This window comes from Cardiocondyla obscurior, linkage group LG07, assembly GCF_019399895.1.
Source record: "Cardiocondyla obscurior isolate alpha-2009 linkage group LG07, Cobs3.1, whole genome shotgun sequence".
In the NCBI taxonomy this organism is placed as follows: Eukaryota; Metazoa; Arthropoda; class Insecta; order Hymenoptera; family Formicidae; genus Cardiocondyla; species Cardiocondyla obscurior.
In genome coordinates this window covers 2849346-2860017 of record NC_091870.1, presented here as the reverse complement: position 1 = coordinate 2860017, position 10672 = coordinate 2849346, and the positions used below count along the sequence as shown (strand labels likewise).

Below are 10672 nucleotides of genomic sequence, written 5' to 3'. Positions count from 1 at the left end.
CTTCCTCCTCCTGCGGTCGCCCTACTCGCGGGCCCCGTATCTAGCCTGTGTGTACAATCTGACGGAATGCCGGATAAGCGGCAGTCCATTCACGGTAACGCTGACGCATACACGGTGCCCGAACGACACCGTTCGCGCCGATGGTCCCCAGGTTGGCTTGGACTCTGTGGAACCAATCGCTCCCAACTAACACCCGGAGCTGCAAAATCGTAAAGTGTTATTTGTTGAAAAGAAAAAAAAATATAACTTCTAAGACAGTTGAATAAAATTTTAAATACCTGTTTGAAAGTGAAGAAGTGAATTGCCTCTCGAGAGAATGGACCTCGAGTGATTTTTGTGATAATTGATAGGAAATTTGACGAAGTAAGATTTTTCCCGGGGAAACTGAAAGGCTGAGACGCAGGAAACCAAAGGACGTGATGCGGGTTGATGTTAAATCTAACTTCTGGTTCTAGTCAGCTGCTTGAAGACTGCGAGACTTGGCTTGCGTTATTAATTGTTTAATAAGCAGGCAATTGAGGAAGAATCTTTGTGACGCCTGAAACAATTAAGTAAATTAGTTTTACATATTATAAAGTGGTTGGCCGTTTCTCGCGAGAACGGCGTATTAAAAGGAACATTTGTTAAGGAACATTTCTATCATATTTTCCGACCAAGAAACATCCACAGATTCGTCTTGGGCTTTCTTGATTACCTATCTCGTCGATAAACCTATGGCTGGTCTGAGATAAGAAAAACTAACTAGCGGTAAGTAACAAAATACCTTTCCTATCGTTTCTTTTTCTCTTTCTTAAATTGTATAACGTTTCAATTCGACGTATATTAAATTATCGTCAACTTCTACAATTTAATAATAATTAAAGTACAATTAAAAAGAAATAAAAAATAAAAAATAATATCAAGTTAAACGCCCGTGTATATATATTTTAATTGATTCCTCGATAATTAAAGTATAATTTCTCGATCGTAATCGCGGTTTCCACTTGCGGGAATACTTCTGATCTCAAGGGCGGCGTCGGTCCTGCGGATCTTGAGGGACCAATGCCGAGAACCGGGCAAAAAAGCGCAACGACTTACCCGATGATCCCAAGGGGCAATTTAGAAACGTGACGTGGAAAGAATTATGATGCACGGTGTAGCATTCAATTAGCCGGGTCGTACCAAAAGTTAATTGCGAAAGTGGAACTTCAAATACTCGAATACTTATTGGACTTTATGAAGTTATTAGATTTTTAATAATCTCATCATTAAGACAGATTATCATTATTATCACTTATATGTTTAAAAAAAACTGGCTTTTTTTTTTAATAAATCAGAAATGTCCGCAAGATTTATTTCTGCACGAATAAATAATTATGAAAGAACGTTGCTAGTTTTTTTTTTCTTTTTTCTTTTAATAAATCGACTCGGCAAGTATTTTAATGTCACATAGTACACAGCATATTTGGCACTAAATGCATGGCATGAATAGCACGACACATGTTCTGTGTCGTACGTGCAGACATTTGACATCCACACCACGTGGTGAGCTTGTGGGTGGGTTACGAGAGTTGTCGCGACTCGATCGGCTCTCAACAATTCTGCACTCGCGCGCGTATATCTCTTCGCATCTTCGCTATTTGCTTTTTTATATCTCGGCATCAGTCACCGTACGTGTTGTTAAAAAAAATATGTATATAAAAAACTTTCGTAAACGCGATAAAAATTATGTAGTGGTTTACGTTACTTTATTGGCTTCTATTTTTACCACTGCAGCGGCGTCGAGAAGCCGAGCGGATTAATTTTAATCTCACCGTATTGTCTTTAGAATAATTCACCTTTGATTCGACAAGCTGGAATAATTTTATTCAAAATCGCTTAATTATAAAAAAGGAAAAAAAAAATTGTATTTAAGTAAATTGAATTGAATATTATACTCATATATGTTCTACGATAAGTAAAGCCGCGAGCAAATATCTCAAGGCGATAATGTCGGCACGATGTCCAGAATTAATTGACATTGAAGGAGCTAAATCGGCGAGGCCAAGGTATTACACGTGAACCTCTGATAAACGCAAATCCCCGTGCAAGGTTTGAACGCGCCTTCAACCGAGAAGGTGCAACAAGACGCGGATCGACGACGCATCGACGACTCGCACCGACTCGGTATCCTAGGTACTTTCACCGTGACTCAACTTGACTCATTCATTGCCGTTCGCCGTATGATTAACGTGGAAATCATTCGATGACGTCAGTCCGCGGACTTCGACGGAATAAAAAAAAAAATAACATTCGCGCTTCCGCGCCGCGTCTTCCTGCAGCAATGGGAGAAGCCGCCTGGGATCTTATCAAACGAATATCGAAATCAAACACGCGTGTTTCGAAATTAAACACCCGATCATACTCAAACGGAAGATTATCGCCTGATAAAGTTTCTTCATTCAATTCGTTGCGTGGTAGCGAGAAGAAAAATTTTTCTTTTTTTTATTTTAATAATATTTCTAACTTTAATTTATTATTATTATTAATCAGATTTTTCGCTGTTATTAAAATGAAATTATAATGAAATAAAGAAATCATGTCATGTTTAAAAATTAATTGCTTTTCAATTCTCGATTTCTTTTTTGTCTCGCTATTTTTTTTTTTTTTTTTACATGTATTATAATATTGCATTTGGCTTCTCAGTTTTTTTTTTATTACAATTAATTATGATTGTAATTATGATTAATTATGTAGTGCGTTTATGACAGTGCCAAATGTCTCGAAAAAAAAATGTATAAAACGAGGCAGCCGACGCGACGCGTTGATGCGTTCCCATGTCTTTCGTGGCTTTCATCGCCTTTTTTTTTCTTCTTTTTTTTTGTCACGAGGGGACGCCTAGTACCGGGTGTCCGTTAATTTTCCTTAATTAAGCTCAATCGGGGTTAATGCACTGCAGCTTGACCCCAGTTTACCAAATCTAAAGCACCCTCCGCAACTATGAGTTTATACATAGATCACGATCGCTAATCGATTATAAATTATTCGCGGTGCTCCATTGCAATTTTCATATTCAAATGTATGCACACTTTTGTAAATTTATCTCTCTCGAGAAACTATCTCGAAACGATAGAGCAATATATTTACATCGCAACAAATCTTTAATATAAAAACTGCATAAAAAAAATAGAATTAAAAGACATAATTCTATCTATTAAATCTTAATAAATTAAGTACAAGCTTTAATAAATTTAAAATCGACTGACGCTTAAAAAGAAAAAAAGACGTAACAAACAAGGTCACTAGTACTAATTATTCAAGACACTGATACGTAAGTTTGCAGTCCCGAGTGTCGTTTGTACATGTTTCAATAACACAAGTGACTCACGTTCTCGTAATCATCGGTAAATTCAGTTATTTCAACGTGGCTGCGATCGAAGATAAAAAAAAAGAAAAAAAAGAAAAGAAAAGAAAAGAAAGAAAGATAAATCATACAACTTATAAATTCTTAAATGTACATAATCGATATACGTGACCCTCGAGTCCCGAAAAGCGTGGATGAAACATATTTCGACCGCGCGTTTACACAAAGATTTCAAATTAAAAACGTGTCCCGCCTTGATTAACATTCGTTAATTAAAATTAACACTTGCCAGGCTTCTTCCCGGCGGTGATTAACGTCCTTAATTATCGGGAGGAACACTGCGGAGGACAAATATGCGATTCCGGCGAAAAGTAAGCCGGTGAGATTTTAATTGTCCGAAAAGGGATTGATATCTCGAAACTTTATTATAAGCGCGTTGAAAAAAATAGTGGAAGATTCGGGTGGTATTCGTGATACGAGGCTCCTATTGTGTTCTCCATAGATTTCCCGGACGACCCATTTCCGTCGATGGCGCCCTTCGTCACGGGCCCATAAATAACAATAAATCCTCCGTGATCGGTCTTTCTAAACGCGAGCCGTACCTCCGGGCCTATTGTCCACGCTCAAAGAATTATTTTAACGCGCAGTAATCGCGAGATTTGCATAGCGTAAATGTCAAACGTCCCACGCGTCTCCGGACAGCCGCGGACGCTGAAAATCAGCGGGAATATCGATACATCCGTACGAGAGATGCCGTATTTTAATAAATCACGGAGAATTAATCGCAAAACGATTAACCAGCCGCTGCGGTAGCACTCTCTCTCTCTCTCTCTCCGTTGCGCTCGAGGAAATATTTAACAAACGGACGCGACGTCGCGTCTACTTTGCGTCGGAGCGCTTTAGGTCGCGATTTCCTCGGGCGGGAATTCCAAGTCTGTCTCCGTCACCGTCGCGATGTCGCGTTCCCTGGCATGTTAATCGTTATCAGTCACGAGTACTGCGATGATATTAATGTAAACGCCTGTTGCTGACGTAAAGTCAAAACCCCGGGACTCGCGCTCCAGCCGTTTTTCAAAGCGAGGCTCGCTTAATAAATGGTAGACTGAAAACATCCGCTTTACTCACCGAGGGACCCGCGGGTCGAATATTTAATTCGGTACCTTGTGAATGCCGCAGGCCTCCTCGAGGTCGGCTCTAGGCCGAATGGAATCGCTGGACCACGGTTTCGGCACCTTCGACACCGCCAACATGATGGACGCCACGAGTACGTGGCTGCCGCACATTATAGACAACGTTACTCACAGCACCATCGTCGACTCGGAACTGTCAAGGTACGTTGTCGTCGTCGTCCTCTGCAACCACGTTCACCTGGGTTTTATAATTTACCATCGCGGCCCGGTGTCGCGAACGCGAGTTGAATCTATCCGGCCGGTTAACTTTCAGGGTTGCTAACCGCCGAACGTGAAACGTGACGTCGGAGCTACGTGAATTTTGTAACACATCGGTTGCAGCTCTAAAAGTTAATCGACCGATTAGATGGGGGGGGAAAATTTGAATCGTACCCCATTACTGACTTTAAGCGGAGCGTTTCTCAATATAAATTGTTTGTTTGTCGCAGATTTCCGAAGCCCTTAAGAACCTTCGCAGCGGTAATGGCGATCATCATTATGATTATCGGATTAACTGGTAACTTATTGACGATCGTCGCCTTGTGTAAATATCCCAAAGTTCGCAATGTCGCGGCAGCTTTTATCATAAGGTGCGATAAAATTATATATATATATTTTTTTTTTTTAATTCCGTTATTAAAATTCTTTAACCAGTTAATTATCTTTACACGCGCGTCTAAGAAGCTTTTAACAAATTATAACAGTATTTCGCACAAATACATTCATCGCGTTATTTAACGAAAAGTAGTAGTTTCGAATATTTAACATTTTTAATATTATACCGTATTTCTCTTCAATATTTCTATCGATCAAAATAAAATTGTCTTGTTATTGGAACAGCTTATGCATCGCAGACTTCGTGTTCTGCCTGCTAGTGTTGCCATTCGATTCCATCAGGTTCATCAATGCCAGCTGGGCAGACATACGATTCTTCTGCGTTTTTGTGCCATTTTTACGGTACGGAAACGTCGGAGTTAGTCTTCTATCTGTCGCAGCAATTACAATCAATAGGTGGGTATTTTTCTTTATTTATTTTTAAACGCCCATTTATAAGATTTCCTTTAATTCGATTCGAGCAGATCTAAAAAAAAACGGAATAAAATCAAAATGTAATACAAGATTTTAATTAAAACTATTAATTTTTCTAGATACATCATGATAGCGCATCACGCCATTTACAGCACCGTTTACAAAAAGTACTGGATAGCCACAATGATCATTTTCTGTTGGCTATTCTCTTACGGTATGCAGATACCCACGCTCGCAGGAGTATGGGGTAAGCGAGGATTTAACAATTATTTAAGATTGGAAAAGAAGCTGTTAATAAAAATGATAAAATTAGAAATTTTTGCACAATTTGCAGTAACTTTTTTTTTTTTTTTAATGATTAAAACTCGTTTGTATTTTACCAGGTAAATTCGACTACGATTCGAATCTGGAAACTTGTTCCATTGTCAAAGACCGTAACGGTAATACTCCCAAGACGTTCCTCTTCGTGATGGGTTTTTTGATACCCTGCGTTGTGATAGTTGGCTGCTATGCCAAGATATTCTGGGTGGTGCACAAGTAATTGATGGCTTTATACTTTCTATTATTGTGTTTTCTCTATTGCTCCCTGATTAAATTAGTGCATTAATTAATTGAAATTTAATTAACATTACAGGTCAGAATCGCGAATGCGGAAGCATGCTGGGCCGACGATAAAGTCGCCTCACACGCCCGGAAAGGACATCAGGGAGCTCAAACAGAAGCGCAGTGAATGGAGAATCACTAAGATGGTCCTGGCCATTTTTCTCAGCTTCCTCGCGTGCTATTTACCGATCACCATTGTCAAAGTCGCCGACGCCGAGGTCAAGTGTCCCGGTAAGGGCATATTATATGATCTATGTCTTCACGAAGTTCAAAATATTTTAAACATTTTAATTTCTATATAATATAATTATAATTTAATATGCAGAAAAAGGTTCGCCGATTTCTGTTTAACGATTTTCAGCTCGGTTAACTGCTGTTATATCACGTCAAACCATTTCAGAGTGTCACATTCTGGGGTATCTGCTACTGTACTTCGCGTCGTGTGTGAACCCCATCATCTACGTGATCATGAACAAGCAGTACAGGCAGGCGTACGCCGGCGTGGTCGGTTGCTCGTGGCTAAGAGCAACTCTAACACCGTACGGCAGCAGTGCACCGGGTGCCGGCGGTATTCAGGGCCACCAGCACGATTACGTCCAAGGTAACTTCGAGCAACGACATGCGGTAACGCTCACCAAGCTCTGACCGAGCGCGCGAGCTAAACGACAACTCGCTCACTTTGTAAGTCAAGGGCACCACAAGTTTGCTGCTTTCTGGTTTTTTATTTTAATTTTTTTTTTTTTTAATTGCCATTTTGTTGCCGCCAGTTAATTGGAACTGGTCGATCCACATGTGTGTGTATATACGTACTAACGTTGATTAATCGCATCCTTTAATTTCATTGGTCTTCTTGATCAGCCTGGTGTTCCTAACTCCACTCTTCACGAAACTGAGATAAGCCGGTGATGTCATTGTGATCGTCACCTGAATGCTTCGCAATCTTCGATCGTGGTTGTAATTAGTAACTTGCTAACAGAATCCTCGCGGTTTTCCTTCACCGTAATTCGCTGTGCCTGCTGCTGACTTACTTCGTCCAAACGCTGTTTTAATCTTCACCGCAAAATTTTAATTATTAACTATACCGAAATTGCAGTAACACCTAAAACAGAATTATGAAAATTAAAAAGAATGCTTAATTTTTTTATTACTTTATATTACTTTATAGTATTATATTTTACAAAAAATAATGTTGAAATTAATTTGCTCTATTGTTTTCTTTTAATTGTCACTCTCTGTGCATTTTACATCATACTGTAAGTGGTTTTTAAAATGCAGCTTAATTTTTTTTCTTCGGTTAGACTACTCGAAGGACTTCAGCAAAACGATGGTGTCGACAGTCTCTATCGCTATGAATCCTGTGAGAAGTTCTCAGTTCCAGGATGAACTGTGAGACTAATGAATAATTGAAAAGAAGAGAGATGTCTCTCGCCGTGAGAAGAAGAGAGACAAGAGAAGAAGAAGAAAAATACTCCTGAGAATAGTGCAAGCTAGTTCGCATAATTTTTTTTACCTTGTCTGAGACAATAAAAAAGATAAAATATTTTATTTGAATTATTTTATTGTGTTAAAGAACACACTTATGTTAGAAAATCGATTATATTACGTATTTAATTTTCAAAACGTACTTTCAGATTTAATAAAAGTATAATCACAAGATAAATAGTTATTTTTCACCTATTATTTATTAATGTAAATTTATTAAAAAATAATAACACATAGCTATTGAGCTAATAAGTGCCTTTCAATATAAAAATCTTTTAATAATGTATTTTCGTAGCTTTACTTTGTCATTACACAGCAATCGTGATCAATGCTTTTTTTTTCATTTATCTGTATTCTGCGCGCATTTCGTCAACGTTGATTACTATGTAATGCAATTTTAAAATAATCAGTCATGCATGTATATACTTACATCGTTTTACTTGCAGCACGTAGATTTTTCGTGGTTCGAGCTCTCACGTCGCAATCGGATCGAGTCCCGTATACCATTGTCGATTCTTGCACTCAGCACTTTATCCACCAAATAGCGTATCGCTGCATCTGTGAATTTAGAGACAGCACGCAATCGATTAAAAATAATTATTATTAATTATTCCAATTAATATTTCTAAATAGTAATACCAAATTCTAATAAACTCGAAGTTTTTCTAATATATGAAAGAGACTTAAAGGTAAGCCGAGCTGCTGCTCACCGACGTTAGTGTTGTTCTTTGCGGAAGTCGCGTACCAAGCGTGTATCTTGTTCTCCTTGCAGAACTTGGAGATCTGCTCGTCGGTCACGGCGACCGATATGTCACATTTGTTCGCCAGGAGCACAACCGGAATACCCGAGCCGTCCGGCAATGTGACCTTCTCTCTGAGATCCATCAGCCACTTCTTCATCGACTGAAAAGTAGCCGCACGGGAGATATCAAACACGAGAGCCGCAGCCACCCTGTATCATATAAGTTAAATCAATGAAGGAGAAAGATCGATAAATCAAGAAAATAAAAACGAATCGTCGTACTTACGCATATTTATAATAAACCCTTGTCATGTATCCGAATCTCTCGTGACCGGCGATGTCCCTGAAACATTCAGACTTAAATTATTCGAGTTCCGTTTGACGTAATTGCTATTTGTAACATAAAACTGATGACGCGTAAATCTCGCAGAGTGAAATAGTAAAACAGTATTAATTATATTTAATAAATACCATAGTTGCAAGTTTATTTTAGTTTGCGGATCCCAGTCGAGGGTTTTTATCGCAAAATCGGCGCCTATGGTGATCTTGTAATTCGAGGAGAATTTCCCTGGAAAAGACAGTTTCGAGAGTGTGCGCCGGTGAGGTGCCTAAAATAAATTTGCCGAAAATAAATAATTTCTGTGAAAGACAAAAAAAATTGTAGAATCTACAAACTCTCCTTAAAATACAATAATTAAATAAAAATTCTGCTAAAGCATTTATAGAAATTCCAAATGTAAAATTTTCTCTTTTCCTTCAGATTTGTCAAAGCACCAGTGATTATTTGTTACAAGATTAGCGTTTGAATACATTGATACAACCAAAAAGAAGATGTAGATTATCGGATATTAATAAAGTCTGGATTAATAGTGTCGTAATACCGCAGCTGCGGTGCGTGACGCACGTATCGTTGAAACGCATAAGCCGGCTTGGGTGCATGTTTCTTCCTCTTTTCTTTTTTTCTACGAATAAATATAGTCCTCCGTTATATCCTATCGCGATATCCGATCAGTTTGTTTGCAATCGCGATAAAAGCGATATTTAAGGTTTCCGCTGATAATCTCTCACATAATTCTAAGCGAGAGGCAACAAATTACCTTCCGTATATCTTCTAACCAGCGCAGTTTTACCTGAAACATATAACTTCTGTAACAATTTGTATAAATTCTTCAAAGTGTCAGAATACAATTATTATAAAATTATCATTTAATAAATAAATAAATAAAAATATACAAAACCAAGAAGCAGATAAAGATTAGTGGACGTTAATAAATTAATATTTATCTTATCTTAAGAGAAAGAGAAAAAAAAGAGAGAGGAAATAATCAGTCTTAGAAAGATCTGTACACATTTGTAATTCTAATGTAAGAGTTTGTCAATCGAGAATCTTGTCGCAACTTACCGACACCGTAGTCGCCAATAACGAGGAACTTGAAGAGATGTTCTTTGTGGCCAAAGTTCGACAGAACGACGTCCGAGTCCCTTCTGAATCCTCGCAGAGTCATATTCGCTGCTCGGTCCACTCGTCTCATCGATTCGATTCTCCGCAATAATACACTTGGCAAAATACACTGTCGGTTCTTGTTTTTCGTCGGCGGTCAACACGGTAAATAGATGAGACGGACGACCCCACAGGTCGGCGTTCATCGTCTTACTCCCCTCTCGGTCAGCGTGTTCGTATCAGTAATCATTCCTTCCGTTATCTTTGCATTGCCGCAAACATGCCCGCCGTCTCTCTTACAAACTTAACGCACTGTACAATTTTTTTTCTTCTTTTTTTACATCACTTAAAATTAACTTTAAATCACGCCTCGCTCTAATCGCAAACGCTGGGGCGGGAATAGAGTCGTGAAAAACAGCGGTTCCGTAAAAAGTGCAGGCCTTTATTGTTGCGCATACACCTCTTTGTAACGAGTAACACGGCAGCAATTTGTTGACTTCAATTGAAACATCTCGGTTGCTGTGTCGCGGAGCTAGGATAAAGGCGAGCCCAGACATCATATGTATACATACGCGTATTGGTTCCTAAACTCTTTGGAAGATAGTCGCGATCTCGATTCCGCTCGGTAATAAACTTACGTTGGATCAAACAATAAATACACGATTAGACGCCGTTAATAAATAACGAAATTAGACGCTAAATGCCGGATGTAAAAAAAAAAGAATTTCACTCTCGCTCCCATCTCGTCACCCTTCGGAGACGTGAAATCAATGTGGTACGTGAGTGCACGTATAAGAAAACATAAATAAATAAATTAATCAAAAAAGGAGAGAGACACAAAGAGGCGGAAGAAAAAAAAGATACGCGAGTCTGCGTGGATTATA

The 10672-nt window shown here is 38.7% G+C and overlaps 2 protein-coding genes and 1 long non-coding RNA gene across 6 annotated transcripts; 1 reads left to right on the top strand and 2 right to left on the bottom strand.

Moving 5' to 3' along the window:
- Positions 1 to 183: 183 nt before the first annotated feature.
- LOC139104306 (uncharacterized) lies at positions 184 to 1733 on the bottom strand. The gene is made up of 2 exons (XR_011546017.1): positions 1078 to 1733; positions 184 to 538 (listed from the first exon to the last, which is right to left on the bottom strand). It is a non-coding gene; the product is annotated as an uncharacterized lncRNA (long non-coding RNA).
- On the top strand, positions 535 to 8029 carry Moody (G-protein coupled receptor moody). Of its 2 annotated transcripts, none has more exons than XM_070659678.1 (9): positions 535 to 747; positions 4499 to 4653; positions 4941 to 5081; positions 5332 to 5502; positions 5640 to 5767; positions 5904 to 6057; positions 6155 to 6354; positions 6524 to 6724; positions 7422 to 8029. In XM_070659678.1, exons 2-9 carry the CDS (start codon positions 4526 to 4528, stop codon positions 7511 to 7513), a joined length of 1215 nt encoding a protein of 404 aa, XP_070515779.1. In that variant the 5' UTR covers positions 535 to 747; positions 4499 to 4525; the 3' UTR covers positions 7514 to 8029. The 2 variants fall into 2 exon arrangements, with proteins under 2 accessions (XP_070515779.1, XP_070515780.1); XM_070659679.1 differs by having other exon boundaries at positions 6524 to 6804.
- LOC139104293 (ras-related protein Rab-38-like) lies at positions 6841 to 10079 on the bottom strand. Of its 3 annotated transcripts, XM_070659701.1 has the most exons (8): positions 9750 to 10079; positions 9445 to 9477; positions 9229 to 9309; positions 8819 to 8915; positions 8634 to 8690; positions 8316 to 8557; positions 8036 to 8163; positions 6841 to 7222 (listed from the first exon to the last, which is right to left on the bottom strand). In XM_070659701.1, the coding sequence occupies exons 1-7, from the start codon at positions 9877 to 9879 to the stop codon at positions 8042 to 8044; spliced, it is 762 nt and encodes a 253-aa protein (XP_070515802.1). In that variant the 5' UTR covers positions 9880 to 10079; the 3' UTR covers positions 6841 to 7222; positions 8036 to 8041. The 3 variants fall into 3 exon arrangements, with proteins under 3 accessions (XP_070515802.1, XP_070515803.1, XP_070515804.1); XM_070659702.1 differs by lacking the exon at positions 9229 to 9309; XM_070659703.1 differs by lacking the exon at positions 6841 to 7222 and having other exon boundaries at positions 8034 to 8163; positions 8351 to 8557.
- Positions 10080 to 10672: the final 593 nt, after the last annotated feature.

What these genes read in the sequence shown, in the direction of transcription:
- Moody (XM_070659678.1), top strand. Translation starts at nt 4,526, where the DNA reads ATGGAATCGCTGGACCACGGTTTCGGCACCTTCGACACCGCCAACATG. An exon ending in CACGCTCGCAGGAGTATGGG is followed by an intron (nt 5,768 to 5,903) that starts GTAAGCGAGGAT and finishes GTATTTTACCAG; the next exon opens with GTAAATTCGACTACGATTCG. An exon ending in CGCCGAGGTCAAGTGTCCCG is followed by an intron (nt 6,355 to 6,523) that starts GTAAGGGCATAT and finishes AAACCATTTCAG; the next exon opens with AGTGTCACATTCTGGGGTAT.
- LOC139104293 (XM_070659701.1), bottom strand. Translation starts at nt 9,879, where the DNA reads ATGAGACGAGTGGACCGAGCAGCGAATATGACTCTGCGAGGATTCAGA. An exon ending in TATTGGCGACTACGGTGTCG is followed by an intron (nt 9,478 to 9,749) that starts GTAAGTTGCGAC and finishes TATATGTTTCAG; the next exon opens with GTAAAACTGCGCTGGTTAGA. An exon ending in AGGGTTTATTATAAATATGC is followed by an intron (nt 8,558 to 8,633) that starts GTAAGTACGACG and finishes TATATGATACAG; the next exon opens with GGTGGCTGCGGCTCTCGTGT.